Source organism: Nyctereutes procyonoides, unplaced genomic scaffold, assembly GCF_905146905.1.
Source record: "Nyctereutes procyonoides isolate TBG_1078 unplaced genomic scaffold, NYPRO_anot_genome, whole genome shotgun sequence".
NCBI lineage: Eukaryota > Metazoa > Chordata > Mammalia > Carnivora > Canidae > Nyctereutes > Nyctereutes procyonoides.
Genome location: NW_026575155.1, coordinates 15,569,581 through 15,593,908, shown reverse-complemented (window position 1 = coordinate 15,593,908; position 24,328 = coordinate 15,569,581). Strand labels below are relative to the sequence as shown.

Below are 24,328 nucleotides of genomic sequence, written 5' to 3'. Positions count from 1 at the left end.
ATCCGCAGCCCCAGCACCGGGCAGGCATGGGACAGGTTAGTCACGGCGGGGTTGGCACAGTTGTATTTCTCATTTCCTTTCTTTTGGGCAATGTGGTTTTAGGACTTTTATATAATAAAAAAATGTGATAAGGAGAATCTCACCGAGGTGCTAAGCCTCTAGGAGGTAATAAAACCCGAGGCAGATGATCACAGTAGTAGTGATCAATCTCGGCGCTCTAACTCAATGTAAGCAGCGCAGGATTACAGAAACATGAACCATAATGACAAATACACCATACTGAGGCCAGGGACTGGATTCCAAATGAAGTGAGAGAAGGCCCAGGCGTTTGGCCCATCAACAGGGGCCGTGGGAAAACAAAGCAAACCATGAAAAGGACACGGATTTGTGGGCGGCCTTCCCCGCCAGGCTGAGCGGCGCCACCCTAACCAACGGCCCCAGCTTCCATCTTCACTTGTGCGATGGGGAGTAACGTCACCTCGACTTGTTACGTCCTCCAAGGAATTGGTTATTTCGTCCCCACAGGGTGCTAGCACAGAGACACCCCCCGACACACACTTGAGCCTGTTCACACCACGTATGCCCCCAGATGCGTGAGTAACGTTATCATGAGTGTTGGAAGGTTACTCAGCCAACCCAGAAACTGTAGCTAAAACAGCGCAGAGTCCACCATGGCCATCTGCAAACAGTGCTGCTCTGCTGGGCCCTAGAAAACTTCCATGGCTCCCTAATCCCATTGCTGAAAACTTCCCTGAGTTTACATCTAATCCTGAATTCAAGTGAACAAAAGGATTCTGTTCAAAGTGCTAGAACCTAATGTTACAATTCTTTTGCAGTACCATAGTTAAAATCAGTAAACTCCTACTTTCGCTTTATCGAGAATGCGTTCTACCAAATTAGAAGTTATCATTACATTTATTAACACTTAGCTGGTAAGGGAGACTAACATTAAACTGACCAGGGACTCGACATAGTGGGATCACAGTGATGGAAAGTGCCTAGAATTTTCTGAGGTTCTGGCTCACGGGAGAAAAAATCCCTTGTGCATAGATGTTTCTAAATGGATGTTAAATAAACTAATTCACCATTTCCCGTAAAAGGGACACTGATTATACATGTCAGGCCTCATGGATGGAGCGGATTTTATTTCTGTAGCCCAGACACCGATAGGTTTACTCTCTCAAGGGGAGCGCTCAGTGGCGAGGCGACTCCCGACCCGAAGAGGGCTGAGGCATCCGGTACTTGGACAGGTCCAGGTTGAGGTCTAAGAAGGTGTACGGGGTGTAGTCGTGGTGCTGGAGGTTCCTGTACGTGGTGTTGTCGAACGGCTCGGCTTGAGCAGGCTCTGTGGGGAAAAGCAAGGCCGTGAGAACGCGGGACAGGAAGCGCCTCTGCAGGGCTCAGCTCACAGACACCCGAGCATCTAGCATCTGTCACACAAACCCTACCTGAAATAATAAACTGTCTAATTAGAAAAGAAAAGCCCGTGAAAGCAACAGGATCTTCAGAAGCAAAATAAAGGAATTAGCTGAAAATGGATTCTGAAACACAAAGCCTTAACAGTGGGAGCAACATGATGGTTTTTACGAGATGTCTTAACACCTTACTTCATACACTTCTAGATCCTGTACTTTGCAAAATTTTGAAAATGCCTATAACAATTATGGAGGGACTTTCAGGCCACTTAAAGATGCAGGAAAAAAAAAACCTGATCTATTAGAAATCTTATAATAGAAATAAACCACTTATAGAAAACAATTTTCAAAAGCAGAAGCTTAAGTGAGCCTTCTAATAAGTCTCTGGGTACAAGAAAATTAGACCCTGTTTTAATAACATTAATACCAACTTAAGGGGAAATGGAAACAAGGTGTATAATTTTCAACTTTTTCTGAAAAAGTTGTTCGTATGCTTTAGATTCAGACTAAAATATACAAACTAGATTTTATTTCTTTAAGTGAAAAAGAATGTTTGGTAGTCGAAGAACTAAAAGTGTGCGGTAAAAAAAAAAAAAAAGTGTGTGGTTGAAGCAAAAGAAATATCGCTCTCCTGCTATGTGACATGCAGCATAAGGGGACGGGAGGTGCGGCATGTGGGGCGGCAGGTGGAGGGCGGGGTGAAGTGCCTACTGATCCTGGGCTTCTGCCATCGGGGCTCTCTCAACTCCTACTTGAGCTGCACAAAAAATAACCTAAATAGTGTCCCTGCTTGAATTCATATCAAAGCTTTGTTTTTCATGTGTTTAGTTGTATTAAACAAAAATGATGTCTTATTCAGAGCTGACACCTTTCCAATCTCAACGAGCAGAGACTCCCCATGGTGTAGGCACATCTTCAAAGCAGATACAGGGAGCGTGGTAACTGAAGGGAAATGTGGGTTCAGAAAACTCATATGAAAATCAATCCCGTCAGGGGACAAGAAGCCAGGTGGCAGGAGCGAGGACGACTGCTTCGGGACACCCACACGTGGGCTGTGCTCCAGGGCGGTGGTGGTTGTAGCCTCCGAAAGGCACAAGGAATGTGGGAAAAAGAACACATCCGTGAAAAATTAGAAGCAAATTGTTTTCAAAATGGTTTGCAATGTGGACCCTGTCGTCGTCCTAAAGGTTTAGGTATTCCTCTCCAATTTATGGCAGGATGAGTGAAACAGTAGGCTCAGGAAATGCGGTTCTTGGGTTCTTGACCAGTCTGGAAACTGCAGGCACTTTGCATATTAATAAAGGAGGGAGAAAACGGAAGGAAGAAAACACAAATTCTGTCCATATAACACAACCAGTAACAACAATTAGCACGTAGTGGAAATCAGGCAAAGGGAGGCTTTAGGAGGACTACAGAGCCAACAGGAAGGGGCTGGGTTTGTTAGTAATGCATTTTACAGATATTCTGCGGAGCCAGGCTCTGAACCCAGAGCCCTCCCTTACTGCCTGGCCACCGCCCACCTACAGCACACACCCTTTCTAAACTTCAGGGCACCGCCAGACGGTAGCATAGGAGGAATAAAACACTAAATGTTTATGACCGCGAAGGAGCCCTTCATAAAAATTCAGTATAGAAAAACAAAGCCGCCCATTGTGTTTTTTGGGGAAACCAGAGAAGGAAACGTCATCCAGTGGAAAGAAGACTGAAGCTGCTCCTGGCTGTCCCTGGGTTACTGACTGGTCTCTCTCCTAACATGTGGATGTCCCCTTGGACCCGAGGAATCTAAGAGCACTGCTCAGTGTAGCCGCCCAGAAGACCCTCCCAGTGGGGGTGAGCACGGCCTCTGGGGTCACACAGGACCCCTTCCGCCAAGAGGAGGCTCTGCAAGTTCACCAAACGGACACGTGGACAGCCTCCGAGGCTAAGGGTGAGGATGTGAACTGCCCGAGGGCAGAAACGGCACTGGTTGTGGGCTGGTGGGGAGTGCCCAGGGCACACGCTTCCAGTGCAGAGGAAACATCCAGGGCCCCGGGGCTGTGCCTAGGGTGTGTGTCATCACAATTACGGCCGTGGAAGGGGGCAGACTTCTCCTGCGGGGTCTGACTAACTGGAGCACGTCTTCACCCCGCAGGGGCCTCCAGAGACCCACCACCCGCACAGGAAAGGAGGTTCTCAAGAGGGCACAAGGGAATGTATACCCGGTGTGTTGTCCTGCTCTTGCAGGCCTGGCACCGCGTCTTCAGCCATCCCGTCCTGCCCCTCAGGCTCCAGACCTGTGGTCTTCTGCTTGAACACACCTGCATCAGGGGCAGGAACTGGCTTTGGATGTTGCAGTGGCGTCTGATCTTCCAAAATCTCCTCTTTGGCCTCCAAGACTCCTCCCGTTACCTGCTTCCCTGCATTTTCCTTGTCGGGTAGGGGAAATGCCACCTCCCCGTCACCTTCCAGTACTTGCTTTTCAAAATGTCTTTCTCTGGAATCAGGAGATGCTTGCAGCTGTCCTGCCGCTCTGGTTCTTTCTGTCAATTGCCCAGGTGCTGGGCTGACATCTGGCTGTGTAGACAATCCTGACTTTGTGGGGTCAGGGAAGGTTTTTTTAACTTCAAGTGACTTTTGGCTTTCTTGATCTTTTTCACTTGATCTAAGTATTTTCTCCATTTGTTTTTCCTTTATATTTTGCTTCACAATCTCTTTATCTGCTTGTAACTTGGGGGTTGTAGCTTTTGGTTTAGCATCTTTTCTGTCCTCTGATGGCTTCACGGTGGGCCCTTTCTTCTTTGCCTGACGGGGCCTCTCTGAAGGGCTGAGATCTGGCTGCACTTGCTGTGACCGGATCTTCTCTCTTGCTGCTGTTGCAATTTTGGAGGCTCTACTTTCAGGGGAACGGGGGGCCTGTGGTGTTGGAAGCCCTTCTTTGCTCCTGCTCATCATCTGAGGATCAACCTTGGAGGCATCACCCTCCTCGTCAGACTCTGAATCCGAGGAGGAGTCTGAACTGGAGGAGCTGGACGAAGATGCTGAAGATGACGAAGATGATGATGAATCATTTGTCCTTCCTTTGCTCTCCTGAGGAACTTTTGAATCCGAACCCTGTTTTCTGAATGGAGGCAGAACTTTTTGAGGAAACTCTACCAAAGTCTTTCTTGATAAAAACTCTGGAAGCCCTTCATCTGTGAATGGCATGCTATCATCGGGACTGGTGCTAGGGCTAGCTACCACCCTGCCTCGATTCACAATTGACGGGTAAGAACTGGGTGAAGACAAGTTTTTAGACAATTCGGCTGCGGTTGGGGTGGCGAGTAGCCTGCCCCTCTCCTTTCGTTCCACTACATCTAGGAAATGGCATAAAGAGGAATATTATTTTCAATATTTTGCAAAACAATCTAAATTCATCAGTAACTCATAGACATTTTATTACTAACAACTTGTTATTATAAAATCTTCAATGTACTCATCCTTTTTATTTTATTTTTTTTTTATTTTTATTCAATGTACTCATCCTAAGAAATGTTTCCTGGGACTGCACTTGTAGGTCAAAGCCAAGCCACATGACAGAGAACAAGAAGAAATGCAGATGTTTTTCTTTGCAGCCAAAATATTTAAAAAACAGGGATTTTTACCGACAGAAGTAACAAACTTGTCTCCACTTTTGACAATGAGGGCTTCTTTGATAATTTTTAAACTATTTCATCCAAGTTTCAAACAGTTAAGCTATAAAGAGATTTCTAAACTTTTTTTTTTTAATTTATTTATGATAGTCACAGAGAGAGAGAGAGAGAGAGAGAGAGAGAGAGAGAGAGAGGGGCAGAGGGAGGAGCAGGCTCCATGCACCGGGAGCCCGACGTGGGATTCGATCCCGGGTCTCCAGGATCGCGCCCTGGGCCAAAGGCAGGCGCCAAACCGCTGCGCCACCCAGGGATCCCTATAAAGAGATTTCTAAATGACTATTATACATTTTACAAATCGTAATTTCTTAAATATTTACAAAGATCTTCAAAGATTAAGAAAGTCATTCATACTGGATGAACCTTAACCTTATGAACAAAACGGCAAAGCAGAGCAGGGACAAGAGCCTCATTTGTATCTGAGTGTGCACATACATGTGTGAGTGCTAGGGATCACTGGGTGGGGATGATGTCATACAAATGAACATGCCCTGAGTGGAAGAGAAGTCTTTCAAAATCACAAGTCATCTGGGGGCTTCTTTAGCCAGAGAAAAGTTTAATGACCAAAAAATTCTAAAATAACTTGATGTGTCTATCATTGGAAACAGCAGGTTTTAAAATGGGGGGAGGGGAGAAGAGTACTAATATAAAACCTTGCATTTTTTTTTAGACTCAATTATTATTTTTCAAAAATATTTTGTTTGAGGGAAAAACAGAGTGAGCAAACATGAGCAGGGGTAGGGCCAGAGTCAGAGGGAGAAGGAAATTCCCCATTGAGCAGGGAGTCAGACTCAGGGCTTGATCCCAGGACTCCCAGGATCACACCTATCACCCCCAGTTCCACCCCCACCCATTTCTCTACCACTTCCACCATCTCGACCACCCCCTCCACTACTACCTCCATCACCAACCCCACCAACCTCCACCACCACCTTCACCTCCACCAGCACCATCAACAGGAGCAATAGTACCTCCTCCATGCCATGTGATTCCGTGGCTACGTGCCAGTCCAGAATCTGCATTCTAAATGTGGAGCAGGTGCCGAGGCAGCTAACTCTCAGAACTCACACAGAGCTCTAGGATCATGTTAAACCTAAAAATGGGACAAAGGGGGGCGCCTGGGTGGCACCCAGGTTAAGCCTCTGCCTATGGCTCAGGTCATAATCTCAGAGTCTGGGAATTGTGGGGGGCCTGCTTCTTCTCCCTCTTCTCACTTGGGCTCTCTCTTGCTATCTGTCTCTTAAATAAAATCTTAAAAAAAAAAAAAAAGAGGAAAAGAGTGTACATGTACTGAACTTTCTCTAAGCTGTACCTAAATCAGCTCAGAAATCCCTAGTGGCCCCCACAACCTCCTAGCCTGCTCACCTGTATCATTCATCCATGTTTATGTGGGGTCAGAATTTTCCAAGAATGAAAAATTAAGTTAAAATAGGCATATCTTATATATGCTGCTTTGAATACAAAAATTACAATGCCTGAATCTTCCAAAAAGTGCTGTGGAGGGCAGCCCAGGTGGCTCAGTGGTTTAGCGCTGTCTTTGGTCCAGGCATGATCCTGGAGACCTGGGACCGAGTCCCACATCAGGCTCCCTGTGTCGAGCCGGTTTCTACCTCTGCCTCTCTGTGTCTCTCATGAATAAATAAATAAAATATTAAGAAAAAAAAAGTGCTGTGGAGATTTTTTAAATTGCAAATAAGTTACCAAAACTACATTATAGGTTGATTTATTATCTATTAAAAATGAAAAGAAGGGCAACCCAGGTGGATCAGCGGTTTGGCAGCTGCCTTGGCCCGGGGCGTGATCCTGGAGACCCGGATTTTTTTTTTTTTAATTTATTTATGATAGTCACAGAGAGAGAGAGAGAGAGAGAGAGAGAGAGAGAGAGAGGCGGAGACACAGGCAGAGGGAGAAGCAGGCTCCATGCACAGGGTGCCCGATGTGGGACTCAATCCTGGGTTTCCAGGATCGCGCCCTGGGCCAAAGGCAGGCGCTAAACCGCTGCGCCACCCAGGGATCTCCTGGAGACCCAGGATTGAGTCCCATGTCGGGCTCCCACCATGGAGCCTGCTTCTCCCTCTGCCTGTGTCTCTGACACACACACACTCTCTCTCTCTCTCTCAAGAATAAATAAATAAAATCTTTAATAAAAAAAAAAGGAAAGACAATTTCAAATGGGATTAACAGTGGTATCATTTAGAAATTGTTTGAAAAGAAAATTTCTGTAATATGTAATAAGAATGTTTTAAGGTTTCTTTTATTCATGCTAAATTACTGAAGAGTTCCACAGAAAGGCTAATAGACTAAAACATAGTAATGCTTTTCTAAAAAAATTTCAAAATATTATTTAAACTCTACTCATTAACATATAATGTGTCATTGGTTTCAGAGGTAGAGGTCAGTGATTCATCGGTCTTATATAACACCCAGTGTTCATGACATCACGTGCCCTCCTTGATGCTCATCACCCAGTTACCCCATCCCCCCAGGCCCTGCCCTCCAACAACCCTCTCTGTTTCCTAAGGTTCTTAGGCTTTGTCTCCCTCCCTGATTTTATCCTGTTTTATTTTTCCCTCCCTCCTCTGTGCTCCTGTTTTATTTCTTAAATTCCACATACGAGTGAGATCATACGATATTTGTCTTTCTCTGACTGATGCATTTTGCTAATTTTTAATGACAGCCAATTTCTGACCCACTGCAGCAGGGGCCCAGTGTCCTCTTGTGACTCAGAAGGAAGCTGCCACAATGATCTGGAGCTGCCGCTAGTAACTGCTGTTCCAGAGTGCCAGGGTGCAGATCACGTCTGCATTCAACCGTGCAGAGCAGAATGTCGTCACCGTGAAAACAGGCTCATCATGCAGAGGAACAATGGCTTTCCCTTTATGACCTTACCAGTCTGTTTTCATGAGGTCCCTTACTTTCACCTAGAGGCAGGATGCCCATATACTCTATGTTTTAGTTTGATGCTGACCTTCCTTGAAAAACAAGTATATGAAAACACCACGCTACCTAAGTTAAGTCAACCGAGGAGGAACATCACACTGCACAAGTCGAAGACTTTCCTGGACTGTTTCTACTGTCAGAGACCATACAAATGACCATATCAGCCTACACACAATTAAGGGCTATGAATACCAGTAACAGCACCGGGACAAGTCTTACTGCTTCTCTATCTCTTCTCAAAACAACTTCCACTTCCCGAATCTTTTCAGCTCAGTTGAAAAGTGAGGGCATGACCTTCAAGTTTTTAGTGGTCTCCTGACCAAAGCTTTTATTTTTTTCTTTTTAAAAGATTTTAAGTGGGCAGCCTGGGTGGCTCAGTGGTTTAGTGCCGCCTTCAGCCCAGGGCCTAACCCTGTAGACCTGGGATTGTGTCTCACGTCAGGCCCCCTGCATGGAGCCTGCTTCTCCTTCTGCCTGTATCTCTGCCTCTCTCTCTTTCTGTCTCTCATGAATAAATAAAATCTTAAAAAAAAAAAAAAAGATTTTAAGTAATCTCTACACCCAAAGTGGGGCTCAAACTCATGACCCTGATATCAAGAGTCGTGTGGTCTACCTATTGAGCCACCAGGGCATCCCTAGCGGCCTCCCTATCAAAGCAAAAATGATGTATTGGTGTTTGAAATAGATTAGCCATCTTAGAATTATTTCATATCCTGTCACTGGGTCACAAAACTAATCTTGGAAACAAAGCACACTCCAAAACAAAGGCATATTTTGACGACATGAAAGAATACTCAACTTTTACATGCTAAAACTTTTTTTTTTTTACATGTACAGGACTATAAAGTGATTTTTTTTTTTAATGAATACACGAGAAGCAAGATTTTGTTTTCCAGAGGCAAGACAGCACAGTGATTAAAAGTACAGATGGTGGGGCCTCACCGCTGGGGTTCACATCTCGCTCCACTACTGACCTATGTGTGACCTCAGGCAGCTCATGGATCTCCTCCCTCTACTTTCTCATCCATAATGCAGGGTTACTAATAGTATCTACTCACAGGGTTCTGAGGACCAAATAAGATAATATATGGAGTGCTTGGAACAGTGCCTCGCACTGTTGGTTAGAATTAAATACAACAAATCCCTATTTCCAGAGATTTCTCACTTTTCAAGCTGAAGTAAGGACTGGAAATGGATAATTAACTTTGGCTTCTTGACAGATTCTTTAAAAAGCAACACTGGAGTTAGTCAATGATTTAGTACTGATTGTTGCAAAAACAGTCTAGTGCCTAGATTCAAAGTAACATCAAAGTAGGGGAGGTAGGGGAGCCAGGGGAGCCCAGGGGGCTCAGTGGTGGCTCAGCGGTTTAGCGCCGCCTGCCTTCCGCTCAGGGCCTAATCCTGGAGTCCCAGGATCGAGTCCCATGTTGGGCTCCCTGCATGGAGCCAGCTTCTCCCTCTGCCTCCCTTTCTCTCTCTTTATCTCTCATTAATAAATAAATTTTTAAAAAATCTTAAAAAAAAAAAAATAGGGAAGCCAGGCGCTTCTGCAGGAGGCGGGGCTACAAAGAGACCCTGGGTTCTGGTTTCTGCCCTGGGGGCTCTCCTCAGGAAGGAAGCACGTGCTACCAGAAGCTGGAGTTCTGGAGGACATAAGGCAGGTGTTCTATAACCTTGGGGTCCTGCCTCTAAGGCAGGCAGACTAGAGATGTGAGCACACGGGTGAGTGCTTAGCACCCTGTGTGCAAGCTTCCACTTGAACTTCTAAAGCCCCTGAGAGTTGACAGCGGTTGACCTGACAATGTGCCACTAGCAGCAAAAGGCATTTCAGCGTCCAACACTTAACCAGTCTGAGGCCTGCATACATGTCAATTTAGAAGTATTCTTTCTTTTTTTTTTTTTGGGGGGGGGGGATTTAGTTATTCATGAGAGACACACAGAGAGGCAAAGACACAGGCAGAGGGAGGAGCAGGATCCCTGCAGGGACCCCGATGTGGGACTTGATCCCAGGACTCCGGGATCACGACCTGAGCTAAAGGCAGATGCTCAACCACTGAGCCACCCAGGCGCCCCTCTTTCTCTTTATACAGGGATTGTAATTATTTTGAAATGACAAGACACAAATGAAATGTGTCTTAAAGACAGTGTGGTTCAGCATTCTGTCTTCCTACCTGAAAGCACTCTATGGTGGACACGACACAGACGCACATCTCATGCTGGCCAGGCAGGGAGGAACTGTTTCCAGGGCAGAAACTACACAGGCCCAAGGCCAACTCCCAGGTCAGTGTTCCTGTCTCATGCCTGCACCCAAAACTGTCACATGACCAAGTGCCCTATTCCACTCATGTAGCCGCTAGTCCAGTTTCACAAATCTATGATGTAGGATTGCAGAGACAAGACTAAAATTCACCAAACGCAGCGAGAACATTAGTGATGAGATGCAGCCAATCAGCAGTAAACACTGAAAGAATGTCAAAAATGTGCTGGGCATAATACAGAACTGAACTGACAGTCTGGTTGTAAACATTTTTTAGGAGTGATCAAGGTACTGTGGCTCTGTTTAAAAAAAAAAAAGGGTCCTATTTTTTAAGATCTCTATTTAAAAACATAAGAAAGAGAGAGATAGAACACTGGATTTAAAAGTGAGGCAAGGGACACCTGGGCGGCTCAGTGGCTGAGCATCTATCTGCCTTCAGCTTAGATTGTGATGCTGGGGTCCTGGGATCAAGTCCCACATGGGGCTCCTGCTGGGAGCCTGCTTCTCCCTCTGCCTGTGTCTCTGCCTCTCTCTCTGTATATCTCATGAATGAATCAATAAATCTTAAAAAGAAATAAAAGTGAGGCCAATACAGACTGAGTTACACAGAACAGAACATTCTGAGTCAAACAGAATTAAACTGAGCTGAATTCAGGCCTCCAGCGATGATGTGCTTAGGGCATGAAAGGCAGTCGGGGGCCAGCAATCCACAATGGGCCAATATTCTGAAACCTACCAGTGCTTTTGTGTGCACACCAAGAAGCGACAAAACGAAAAAATATCTAAGTATTTTTAAATATTTAAATATTCAAACCGAGGAAATGACATTGATGAAAATAAGATAAATTCAACTTATCATTCTGACCCACATATGAAAGTCAAGGTTTTCAGAGACTGTACATATACATCTTTCACTTTTTTTTTTTTTTTAAGATTTCATTTTTAAGCAATCTCTACTCGCAACATGGGGCTCGAACTAAACCCTGAAACTGAGAGTCGTGTTCCTCTGACTGAGCCAGCCAGGCACCCCTGTACTAACCCCAGTCATTAGTAAGGAATCGGGAGTAGAAAATAAAATTCCCACAAGAGAAGTATTTAAAAATATACTGTTGCGTTTTCTATTCTCTTTCCGTGAGGATATGCTACATTGGTATTTAGGAGGAAAAAAAAGTAAAAAACAGCAATAACAGTCAAAATGACTATGGAAAGAGCTGGACACAGATCAGATATCATGCTGCATCAAAGTGAGTTGTAATGGAAAATGGTGCCTGCCCTAACTCCCTCTCTACTGTCATAAGAGGATGCCTACGACCCTGGGCTATGGCCAACCAGAGCCCGGGAGGCCACATGTGAGTTTCAGAGACACTGAGAAAAGCCACAGTTGGGGGAAGCAAGATGGGGTTCAGAGCTACCATGGGAGTGTGGGCTACAGTACGATACTAGGGCGGTCTACGCACCCCAGCCTTTGCCCTCTGTATCCCCTTGCTACGTGTTAGAGTAAGGCACTTAGAAAACAGACAAAACTGGTTTGGGGCTAAACACTGAGTCAAAGACTGTTTCGTTACTGACGTGTTTGGTCTAAAATCTGCATGGATGTTATTTCTGATTATAATCTGGACACTGCTGGAGATGAATCAAATTATGTGGTCAGTAAAACTTTTCATGCTTGGAAAACAGACTTATTTACTTTGCATTATCTTTCCCTTATGACTATCATTAAAATCTTACTTTTTGGTGGACTTTGCTTCTTGGGATTTGGTGGCAGTCCCTTTTCGCTCTTCCCTGATTCTGCACAGAGAGAAACCGTGGAAGCAAGTCCTCGAAATACTCGTGCTTCGAGGAGCATAATCTGACAGAAGAATGAACAAATATGGACATTTTAGGGTAACATCACTTAGGATCCATTACAACATAGAAATACTACGCGTTATTACTAAGCATCCAAATGGTATATTGTTATCACCATTTCCATAACATGTGTATTACAGAAATTTTCGAAAATACAAAAAAAAAAAAAAAAGCTGCAAGAAAGATAACCACAGGACAGTCACTATTAGCTATGTAACTCCAGGAAAACGTCAAAACGGTTTCTCCCGTGCACAGTTTTTTTGTCGTCCCCGATTACCTGTTAGCCTACAAAATACCGATTCTTTTTGTAAAATGTTTTCCTGTACTTACAAAGCTAAGTAGAAGACATACTATCTGGTTGTTAACAATGATGTGGATGAATAATGATTACTCCCAAACTGTTTACAATATATCATAATTGGGCGCAGCGCGGGTGGCTCAGCGGTTTGGCGCCGCCTTCAGCCCAGGGCGTGATCCTGGAGACCCGGGATCGAGTCCCACGTCGGGCTCCCGTGCATGGAGCCTGCTTCTCCCTCTGCCTGCGTCTCTGCCTCTCTCCCTGTGTCTCTCATGAATGAACAAATAAAATCTTAAAAAAAAAAATCATAATTGGAAAACAAACTATCACTGATAACTCACCGAGCAGGTATTTACTAACAGCTATTACCTGCTGGGCACTTCTAGAAGCTGGATATAGATCCAGCAGAGGGGCCTCCCCTTTATATGCAAAGAGGAAAACGTGTTTTCTACGTTTATGACTGCAAGTGCATGCCTCTGTGTACACCGCCCCGCCCCCACGCCCCGGGCTCCCCAGGTGACCGGGGTCCTCCTCCAAGGGGCCGTGGCCCGGCCCAGGCCCGCCCCTCCGCCCCGCGCCCTCTCCTGCGCCCCGCATGCGGGCCGACCGCCCACCGGGACGGCTGGAGAGGCCGCCACGCCCCGGCCCTACACGGGCTCCCCTTTACCTTCAGCGCCGCGGACCGTCCTTCCCGCAGCAGAAGCGACGCCGCCATGACGGTGACACCGGGGACGCCCGCACCAGGGCCTGGCCGGGCTGCGGTCGCACCCGGACTGACGTCACCACGGCGCGCGCACCACCGGCCCAGGCCCGCCCCCTGGGCCGAGAGCACCAATCACAGGCAGGCAGAGGGGCGGGACGGGGCGGGGCCGAGGCCTGGAGGCTGCCGGCGCATCCCGGCACCCCTCGCGGCGCCTCAGGCCACGCCCCCGGGCGGAGCTGCCAATCCCCGGCGGGCGGGGCGGGGGGGCGGGGCGGGGCGGGGGTGGGCGGAGCCAGCGCGGCCGCCGAGCGCTCCTGCGGGGTCGCGGTCTTGGAGGCGGGGCGCAGCGTGTGCTCGCGTCCCTGCGCCCGGCAGCCCTGGTTCTGCCCCTGAGCGGTGTGTGCTGGGCTCGGAGCCCCGCGGCGCGTCCGGTCCCACCCGGTCCGGCGACGTGCACGCCGTCTGCAGCCTGGGGCGGGACCCTGGGCGCGCTCCGGGCCTGGGACTGCACCGGGGCCGGAGCTCGGAGGGTCCGAGATGCGCGCTTCACTTTACCTGAGCGTGCTTGGCTGGCAGTGCAGGCAGGGAGCCGAGCCCCAGGCCCCCCCCGGCCCCTCCCCGACCCCCCCCCCGACCCCCACCGGCCCCCACCTCTGACTCCACTCCATCCAGGCGGCGTACATGCGCAGACGCCCTTCCAGAGGGCACCCTGGAGCCCTGCCAATGCCCTGGGGCCTGCCACCAGGCCTGCCACCGGCCACCCGAGGTCCCCGAGCAGAGGGACCACCTGAGGTCTCACCATCACAGTGACAAAGGGATCCTCCTTTGTCTCTGCAAGAGAAGGGATCACCTTGATACCCGAATTACCCTTTGCTCAAACCTGATTCACTCCCGTGTCTCCAGTGGAAAGCTCGCACTCGTGTTTGTGCAGCCTGCTTCCTTCAAAGGTGACTGAGCACCTTGAAGGTGCGAAGCCACAGCTGCCACGTGGGGAAGTTGGCCTGGAATTGGGAAGGTCCACATCACACCCCTCAAGGGGCCCAGAGCCCTAATTTCCTCCCACCAGCAGCCAGCACGTTCAGCTCAAGGTAGCTGAAAGGGTCAGCCTCGGGAATACAATGAGAAGGCCAACACCTTTGGGTCCAGAGTGGTCGCCAGCCAGAGTGGTGGACAGGAGAGGGCATATCTGGTGGTGGGAGCCCTGGGGAAGAAGAGACTGCTGAGTGGTGGGGAGCCCTGTTGGCGGTTTTCAAAGAAGCAACATGAGTGTGTGAAGGTTGACTATAGCAAAGATGTGGAAGACCAAGGTCTGAGCCTGGAGGGAGCAGGACCTGGCAGGAAGCTAATGCAGTCAGGTAGGGTGGTGGAGGTAGGCCTACACCATGGTAGGTCAAAGGGGATGGAAAGGACAGGGCCAAGTGCAAGAGGCAAATAGAAGGTGTTGCAGAAAAATCCAGGATGCAGAGGCCAGAGAGGGTTAGTGCTTTCATGAGTATTTGTGGAGAGGGGATTATATCCTATTTTCTATTTTTCTTATACATAGTATTTTTTTTAAAGATTTTATTTATTTATTTGACACAGAGAGCACAAGAAGGGGGAAGACAGAGGAAGAGGGAGAGAGGGAAAGAGACTCCCCACTGAGCAGAAAGCCTGACTCAGGGCTCCATCCCATGACCTTGAGATTATGACCTCAGCTGAAGGCAGACACTTAACCAACTGAGCCACCCAAGTGCCCTTTAGATTGTACTTTTTTTTCTTTCCTTTTCTTTTCTTTTTTTTCTTTTTTCTTTTTTTTTTTTTAAGATTTTATTTATTTATTCATGAGAAACAAAGAGAGAGGCAGAGACACAGGCAGAGGGAGAAGCAGGCTCCATGCAGAGAACCCAATGTGGGACTCGATTCCAGGACCCTGGGATTACACCCTGAGCCAAAGACAGATGCTCAACTGCTGAGCTACCCAGGTGCCCCCAGATTGTATTTTCTAATCAGCTGGAAAACCATACACTAGATTTTGTTTCTCCTGCACCCATCACCCCAGCGTGGAGCTCTAGCAAGTATCTACTCAGCATTTTTAGATGAAAACCTCAAAAACTTATGTTTGTCTATATTTCCTTATTAATCACTTAAAGAACTCTCTAAATTACTACATATCCAACTTTGGTCTCCTAAGTGCAGATTATTTTTCAAGATAACTAGAAAATGGAGCAGCACTTGGACCAACCCTGAACTCAAAGACGTTTAGGCCAAAAAGGAAAATAAAAATACTCAGGTGTCCTGCCATCCTCACACATGCCATAACTCTGCATTTTGTCTAATACATGCATTTTTTAAAGCCCCAAATTAGATGTATTATGCCATTTTTCTAGGTAAAGTAATATAGCTTAATTTTATGTGTTTTAAATTAAGTGGATTTTTTTTTAAATGAAGAGAGTGTTAGGTTGTCGAGATCACAGGGAAGATCCTTATGTTTTATGTGGATATAAAGGGTTTCTTTTTTTTTAAGATTTTATTTATTTATCCATGAGAGACACAGAGAGAGAGGCAGAGCCACAGGCAGAGGGAGAAGCAGGCTCCGTGCAGGGAGCCCGACGTAGGGCTCAATCCCGGGTCTCCAGGATCACGCTCTGGGCAGGTGCTAAACCGCTGAGCCACCCTGGGATCCCTAAATTATGTGTTTTTATTTTTTATTTATTTTTTTAAATTATGTGTTTTTAAAAAAGATTTATTTATTTATTTGAGAGAGAGAGAGAGAGCGAGCATGTGCTCACAGAGAGAGTGGCAGAGGGAGGAGGAAGTAACCTCCCTACTGAGTATGGAACCTGACTTGGGGCTTGATTCCATAACCTAAGCAGAAACCAAGAGTCAGATGCTCAACTGGCTGAGCCACCCGGGTGCCTCTAAACTATGTTTTAACATGTAGTGACTTCTGTCCTGGGACTATCTGAACACTCGATATCCTGAAAACATATTAGAATACTTCTCAGTGCTGGGTAAAACATCACGAGCATAATTTCCAATGAACGATTCTGTTCCCATGTGCAGTTCTGTTGTCTCTGCTGGCTCTTGTCCATAATTGCTGAGCACTGATGTGCTTGAAACTCATGCATTTCTGGGCTCTTCCCTGTGGCAATTCCCAAGCCCTGGGTTGAGTGTGCACTACTTCTGAATTGATTTGGTTGGTTTGTGTCCACCAGGCTGAGTGCCACCTCTCTGGGTCTAGTGTGATCACTTCCTTCATAGTCTGGAATGTCCTGTACCACAGGAAGTGTGTGTCCCCAGGGACCAAAACAAAGCAAAAAACACAAGAAGCCCCCATTGCCCTGGGAGCCTTTGTTGATCTCATTTAAAATTCATGGTTGAACTGATGTCAGGAGGAAACAGGACTTTGGAGCCATGAGCACTGGGAGTGGACTGGGAAGTGCAGCACGAGGCCCTTGCAGAGCTTCCCTCAGGGACAGGGTGAATGAGGGCAAAGCCCCTGGCTTACAAAGAAAGGTCATGGGGAAATGTGTCTATCTCAGCCGGGGCACTGAATGGGGAAAGAAGTGTCCCAAGGCCTACCCTCTCTTGAATTTGGGGTTAACACACACACATACTTCCCATGGCCCAGGACATTCCGGGCTATTTATATTAAAATTGAAAATCCTGTTTAGCAGAAGGTGCTATAGGAAGTAAAAAGACCAGCCACACACTGGGAAATCATTTAACTCCTACTGAATTAATATCCAGAATACATAGTTTCCTACTCACTAACATGGACAAGCCACCTAGAAGAATAGGTTAGTGACTACCTCTGGAGGGGGGGTGGGAGGAGGGGACGGGTGAGGTCCACATGGAGGGAGCCTTGGGACTTGTGTTCTCATTTTTTTTTTTAAGATTTTATTTATTGGGCAGCCCAGGTTGCTCAGTGGTTTAGCACCGCCTTTGGCCCAGGGCGTGATCCTGGAGACCCAGGATCGAGTCCCATGTCAGGCTCCCTGCATGGAGCCTGCTTCTCCCTCTGCCTATGTCTCTGCCTCTCTCTCTCTGCCTCTAATGAATAAATAAATAAAAAATCTTTTAAAAAAGATTTTATTTATTCATTTGAGGCAGAGAGAGAGAGAGAGAGAGAGAGAGAGAGAGAGAAAGCATGAGCAGGGGGGAGAGGCAGAGGAAGACACAGGCTCCCTGCTCAGTTCTATCCCAGGGCTCTATCCCAGGACTTGGTATCATGACCTGAGCTGAAGGCAGATGCTTAACCAGCTGAGCTGCCCAGGTGCCCCAGGACTTATGTTCTTTCAGTCACGCTTGTTTCTTACAGTGTGCTGTGGGTACAGAAGTGTCTGCTCTTGGATAGTTTTGATAGGTATGAAATATTTCATAATACATTTTTAAAAAAGATTTTATTTATTCGTAGAGATACACAGAAAGAGGCAAAGACACAGGCAGAGGAAGAAGTAGGTTTGCTGTGGGCAGCCTGATGTCGGACTTCATCCCAAGACCCCAGAATCATGACCTGACCTGAAAGGAGATCCTTAACCACTGAGGCACCCAGATGCCCCCGTAGTACATTTTAGTGAGTAAAAAAAACCCTAAGTGGGGCAGCCCGGGGGGCCCAGTGGTTTAGTGCCGCCTTCAGCCCAGGGCATGATCCTGGAGACCCGGGATCGAGTCCCATATCAGGCTCCCTGTGTGGAGCCTGCTTCTCCCTCTGCCTGTGCCCCTGTGCCTCTCATGAATAAATAAAATCTTAAAAACAAAAACAAAAAACCCTAAGTGGTTTGTTTTATTTGGTGCCCAAAAGTTATATGGTAGTTTTAGATGCCCATTTTTTTATGGAAAAGATACAGATTCCAATACTACTAGAAATTCTATCTTCTATGTACCAAAATGATGAAAAGGTTTTTTTGGCAGGATGCTGTGTGTATGGATCTCGTATATATAACCCAGCTCAATGCCTTCATGTTTCTCCCACCTCATCAAGCAGGCCATTACTGGAGCTTTTCCTATCTTTTTTTTTTTTTTTTTTTTTAAGATTTTATTTATTGGGATCCCTGGGTGGCGCAGCGGTTTGGCGCCTGCCTTTGGCCCAGGGCGCGATCCTGGAGACCCGGGATCGAATCCCACGTCGGGCTCCCGGTGCATGGAGCCTGCTTCTCCCTCTGCCTGTGTCTCTGCCTCTCTCTCTCTCACTGTGTGCCTATCATAAATAAATTAAAAAAAATATAAAAAAAAGATTTTATTTATTTATTCATGAGAGACACACAGAGAGAGACAGAGACACAGGCAGAGGGAGAAGCAGGCTACCTGCGGGGAACCCGATGCAGGACTCGATCCCAGGACCCCAGGGTCATGACCCGAGCCGAAGGCAGATGCACAGCCACTGAGCCACCATGACGTCCCCCTTTCCTACCCTCTAATGGCCAAATGTCATACCTAGGAGGGGTGAATAGCTGAGCGCTGCCCTGGAGGAAAAACTTGCTGATAGAGCACCACTGTCCTCAAAATAAAAATGTAGGTTGTATCAGTTTGTTAGAGCCACAGTAACAAAGGACCACAACCTGCGTGGCTTAAGGCAACAGACGTTTATCGTCCCACCATCCTGGAGGATGCAGGCCTAAAAGAAGGCGGCTGCAGGAACAGCATCCTCAGAGACCTTGGGCAGACCCCTTCTCTGCCTCTTCCGAGCTTCTGGGGTGGCCGCCAACCCCTGGCACTGCCTGCTTTGTAGCCGCGTCACTCCAACTTCTGCCTGTCTTCACGTGGCTTCTCTCAGTGTCTGTCTTCTGTGCATGTCTGTCTCTGTGTCTAAATTTCCCCTTTTTGTAAAGACACAAATCATCCTGGATTGGGGCCCGCTCTGATGACATCATTTGAATTTGAAATCCTCTGTAAAGATTTTCTCCAAATAAGGTCAAATTTCAAGTTACCAGGGGTTGGGATTTCACCTCATCTTTTTTGGGGGAAAATGTAAGTCAACCAACAACATGTCAAAACCACATCAGATGGGAAAATACCAGTGACTTTTTTTTTTTTAAGGAAATTCTTTTTTCTCCAGCTCTATTGAAATATAATTGATGCATAATGTTATATAAGTTTAAAGTATACAATGTAATGACTTGATATATATCAAGTGTTTATATACTTGATATATTTTACAAATATATATGTATCAAAAAAAGATTATTAAAAAAAGATTATTTATTTACTCATGAGAGACACATAGAAAGAGAGGCAGAGACACAGGCAGAGGGAGAAGCAGGCTCCATGCAGGGAACCCAATGTGGAACTCGATCCCAGAACCCTGGGATCACACCCTGAGCCAAAGGCAGATGCCCAGCCACTGAGCCACCCAGGCATCCTGCGTCAATTATTATTATTATTATTATTTAAAGATTTTGTTTATTTGCTCATGAGAAACACAGAGAGAGAGGCAGAGACACAGGCAGAGGGAGAAGTAGGCTCCATGCAGGGAGCCCGATGTGGGACTCGATCCGGGACTCCAGGATCACCCCCTGGACCCAAGGCACCACTAAACCGCTGAGCCACCAGGGCTGCCCATCAATTATTATTTAAAAAAAAACATTTTATTTATTTATTTGAGAGAGAGAGACAGAGAGACAGCATGAGCAGGGGGAGAGGCAGAGGCAGAGAGAGAAGCAGGCTCCCTGCAAGGAGCCCCATGCGGACTCGGGACTCGATCCCAGGACCCCAGGGTCACGCCCTGGGCTGAAGGCAGACGGTCAACCGTGGAGCCACCCAGGTGTCCCCTTCGTGTTTCTCTGATTTTGCATGTTCCTTGAAGTCCGGCATTGCTGTGTTCCCATTTGAAGTGGCCACCACGTCCTCTGGACTTTACTCCCAGCCTTTGGGAGAGAACCGGGCTCCCTGGCCCTGCTGGGGATTCGGGGCCGTGGCAGGCCTCCTCCGCGTTTCCTGCTCCCTCTGGTGGCCAGCTCTGAAGCCTGTGTGCCTTCTCTCCACCCCACAACTAACCAGGCCGAGCACGACAGCTTCCCTGGTTTCTCAAGGGTGCTAAGGCTCTAGAGGGTCTCTCCCCGACCCGCGGATTTGGGCCCGTTGTCTGTGCGCGCTCACTGTTTGCCAGAACTCACTCTCAGTGCTGTTGGGGTTCACACAGGGAGCCGGTCACAGGGTGGGAGTGTGTGGGCGTGAGGTGCGTGCGGCGCTGGGGGGGACCTGTGGGCAAGGTGTCCCTAGTGGCTCCTGGGCAGGCTTCTTGATCAGAGTTCACAAGGGAGTGGGTGGTGTTGGGGTCCCTTTCCTGCCCCTGGGAGCCCTATCTGGGCTCGCCTAGCTCTTCCTGCCCTCTAGTACTAGTGGCTCATACTCTGGAAGGGGCGAGAGAGACATGGGTGTCTCTGGCAGCATCTCACACACTTGGGGGAGTCAGGTGTTCACTCACACGCTCTCGCTTTCCCCTGTGGGAGAAACCATGGGCTGAGCAGCTCTCTCTTTATGCTAAGTAGGGCCTCGGGGGAAGGATGACATGGGCAAGATCACAATGATCCTCTTACCCTCTCCAGTGCCTCAAACTCATATATATATATGTTTTTTGTTCTAATCATGTGCTGAAATTTGTCCACTGGAAACCTGGAGTCCCACAAAAGCCCTTTCCTTTGGTGTGTATGGGGGGGTGTTGTCTAGGATGGTGTTTTCCAGAGGCTCCCAGACCATGGCCAAGAGGAGGTGGAGCCACTTCATGGGCCACTGTAAGCTTCAGAGCTGGGACCAAAGCAGGGGTGTCTATTACTGGACACATGGGTGGGCCAGACTCTGCCTGGCTTCCTTGGTGTGTGGGGCTGGGTCCCACAATCCCCACAAGGGCGCCCTGTCCGGGGATGGACGCTAGGCTGTTGTCGGGGGGGGGGACATGGCAACGGGTATCGTTACTCAGCCACGATGCTGGCATCCCCACAAAGTTCTTTTTTTTTTTTTAAGGATTTTATTTATTTATTCATGAAAGACACACACACACACACACACACACAGAGAGAGAGAGAGAGAGAGAGAGAGAGAGAGAGGCAGAGACACAGGCAGAGGGACAAGCAGGCTCCATGCAGGGAGCCTGACGTGGGACTCAATTTGGGGTCTCCAGGATCACGTCCTGGACTGAAGGCGGCGCTAAACTGCTGTGCCACCGGGGCTGCCCCCCACAAAGCCCACAAAGTTTTTAAGGGCATTGTATGGAACAGAGCATCGCCTTCAGGGCACTGGACAGTTTAAAGTGAAAAAAGGCCTCTGGGTCCCCAATTTACTAAGGGCAGTAAGAGTGTCAGAGTTGTTAAAGGGCATATTTTTCTTTTTCTTAAGATAGTTTATTTATTTATTTATTTATTTATTTATTTATTTATTTATTTATGATAGACAGAGAGAGAGAGAGAGGGCAGAGACACCGACAGAGGGAGAAGCAGGCTCCATGCACCGGGAGCCCGACGTGGGATTCGATCCCGGGTCTCCAGGATCACACCCTGCGCTGAAGGTGGCGCTAAACCACTGGGCCACCGGGGCTGCCCCATTCTTCCCCTTTTCAAATGGAAGTATTCACTGGGTGATCCTTTCTCCTTTGACCACTGTATGCTGTGCAGGGGGCAGATAAATGATATTTTTAGTTTACCAGTCTGTGGATCAAGAGGAGCTACCTGAGGAGCCCCATTCAACCTAGTATATGGATCACGAAACCCTGCACTCTGAGTATGGTATGGGGATTGGGTGAGACTTTTGGGGATTTTGGGAGGAGGTGAGTGTTTTTTTGGTGGAGAAATGTGAATAATTGGGGCCAAAGGATGGACTGTAGTAGATTTGACCACAACATGGCCTCAATTCTCCACCCCTCCCTTTATCCAGGCCCTTTGTAATGTGCCTTTGATGCTCCTATCACCAAGAAGGGGTTTCTTTTCCCCCTTTTGGACCTTGTTGCCCTTTTGTCTTGTTTCGGCCAAGAGGGTGTCGGAAGCAACAGCACAGCCTTTCTATGCCTGAACCTCACAAGGACGGAGTTTTTTCTTGACTGTGCCTGCCATGTAGGTAAGGCCCAGTCTCCTCCTGGGGGATGACATGGAGTAGAGACAAGCTGTCCCAGGCCATCCTAGACCAGCCAGTTCTCTTCCAACCAGATGGCAAGCCATGGACACACGAGCAAAGACCCGACGATGCTAGAGGAACCATCCAGCTAAGACCCGCCCAAATGGCCAACCCCCAGAACTGAGCTAAGTAAATGATCACTGTTTTAGGCTACACAATTTGTTGCTCTGTTACTTGTTACGTATTTATTATGTATTATTGTGACAAGGGAAAAACATATACAATTACTAGTACAGTTACTAAAAGTTATTAACTACAGCTGCGATTAACACAGCTGACACCTTTGAGAAAATTGCCAAGGGAAATGCCCCAAAAGCCAATGGTTCCCATTTCTATCCAAGCTGTAAATGATGAATGTACCCTCATCATTCTGCAAATTTCAGAGGTAAAAACTTGCTTATAACTTTACTAGCTACATTAACAAACAAACAAAAAAACAGCCCAATTTTACAGAACTGAAATTTGAGTTGTGGGTTTCGGGCAATATGGTAAAGACATTAGATAGTAAAATACCAACACATCGGGACACCTGAGTGGCTCAGCAGTTAAGCGTCTGCCTTGGGCCCAGGGTGTGATTCTGGGGCCCTGGGATCAAGTCCCACATCAGGCTCCCTGCATGGAGCCTGCTTCTCCCTCTGCCTGTGTGTCTACTTCTCTCTCTCTCTCTGTGCCTCTCTAGAATAAATTAATAAAATCTTAAAAAAATAAAGTATCAACACATCATATTAATGCTGAAATAGTTTACATCTATACACAACGGGAATGGTGGTAAAGACCCCTTAAGCAACATGTCTGTGCACCTGCATTAACTTCTGATAGCACATACAAAATTAACTGATGTAGCATCAGAAGAGATACAAAAGGGAAAATTGTGAAAATTGAAATAAGCTTTAAACCATTTCAATTCAGACTTGATTAAAAGTTACAAAGAAGGGATGCCTGGGTGGCTCAGTGGTTGAGTGTCTGCCTTTAGCTCAGGGCGTGATCCCGGAGTAGTGGGATAAAGTCCCACACAGGGGTTCCTGCATGGAGCCTGCTTCTCTCTGCCTGTGTCTCTCATGAATAAATAAATAAATAAATCTTAAAAAAAAGTTACAAAGAAAAGGTTTGGGTTATCCTGGAATTTGCTGAGAAAAATATATTTAGGCAAATACATCTCATTGGCTCAAGTACTGTAAGGATTCAGAATGCGAGGCACATGGCTCGTCACCTCAAAAAGATCAAAATGACTAGGGTGTGTTCACGTGTGATGATCAAGCACAACTCTAAGTTTTCATGTATACGTGCTCTGCATCATGTGATATGATGCACGATTTCTCTTAAATCTTTATTGTTCAGTCTCGACAGCTTAAGAAAATTGTACTAATTTTTCAAGGTTGTAACTTGTAACACGAAGGGAGTCAAACTTCAAGATCAGTTCAAATAGGTATATTCTAGTCAATTTTAGGTTAGAAGGTGTGTCGTGGAACTTTCTATAAGATGTAAGTCACGAAAAAAAAAAAGGCGTTAAGTGACGACTGTAAAGAAACTGAATTTGCTCCCAAGCCTAGTGATGACTGGCCCCGGTCTAGGATCTCTGTGGTCTTAGTATAATTATCTTGCCCAGAATAGAAACCGTAAATTCACTCCCATGCTTGAAAAACATCCCAGACCATGAGCATGGACTTTGACTGTGACAGCTAGTGTAGTCGAGTAGAAATGATGTTTATAGCAGATTCATTTTCAGAAACACGGGGCAGTCTCCTGCTTTCACTGTGGTTACTGCCTAGCGGCAACCTTGCCCCCCAATACTCCCTTGCAATGTTTTTCCTCCTCTTCTCCTTCTCCCCAACCCTCTGTGTCCTTTGTACTGTGATACACAAACTCTCCCATCTTTTGCCTTCATGAAAATCCCTTTTACCTCACTGCCTTTTTTAAAAAATATTTTATTTATTTATTCATGAGAGACAGAGACACACAGGCAGAGGGAGAACAGGCTCCACCTGGGGAGCCCGATGTGGGACTGGATCCCAGGACCCCAGGATCACGACCCGAGCCAAAGGCAGATGCTCAACCACTGAGCCACCCAGGTGCCCTACCGCATTGTCTTTAAGGAAGTCTGGCTTTCTCCCACACATT

The 24,328-nt window shown here is 47.1% G+C and overlaps 1 protein-coding gene across 2 annotated transcripts; it reads right to left on the bottom strand.

The window, feature by feature from the left end:
- Positions 1 to 1,118: 1,118 nt before the first annotated feature.
- NDUFV3 (NADH:ubiquinone oxidoreductase subunit V3) lies at positions 1,119 to 13,279 on the bottom strand. Of its 2 annotated transcripts, XM_055313644.1 has the most exons (4): positions 13,091 to 13,279; positions 12,006 to 12,126; positions 3,614 to 4,747; positions 1,119 to 1,345 (listed from the first exon to the last, which is right to left on the bottom strand). In XM_055313644.1, the coding sequence occupies exons 1-4, from the start codon at positions 13,136 to 13,138 to the stop codon at positions 1,194 to 1,196; spliced, it is 1,455 nt and encodes a 484-aa protein (XP_055169619.1). In that variant the 5' UTR covers positions 13,139 to 13,279; the 3' UTR covers positions 1,119 to 1,193. The 2 variants fall into 2 exon arrangements, with proteins under 2 accessions (XP_055169619.1, XP_055169620.1); XM_055313645.1 differs by lacking the exon at positions 3,614 to 4,747 and having other exon boundaries at positions 13,091 to 13,216.
- Positions 13,280 to 24,328: the final 11,049 nt, after the last annotated feature.

Bases quoted from the DNA above. Each gene is read 5' to 3' on its own strand.
- NDUFV3 (XM_055313644.1), bottom strand. From the start codon at position 13,138: ATGGCGGCGTCGCTTCTGCTGCGGGAAGGACGGTCCGCGGCGCTGAAG. The intron at 12,127-13,090 runs GTAAAGGGGAGC...TTCTTCTGTCAG, and splicing joins GACGGTCCGCGGCGCTGAAG to ATTATGCTCCTCGAAGCACG. The intron at 4,748-12,005 runs GTAAGATTTTAA...GCCATTTCCTAG, and splicing joins GAAGCAAAGTCCACCAAAAA to ATGTAGTGGAACGAAAGGAG.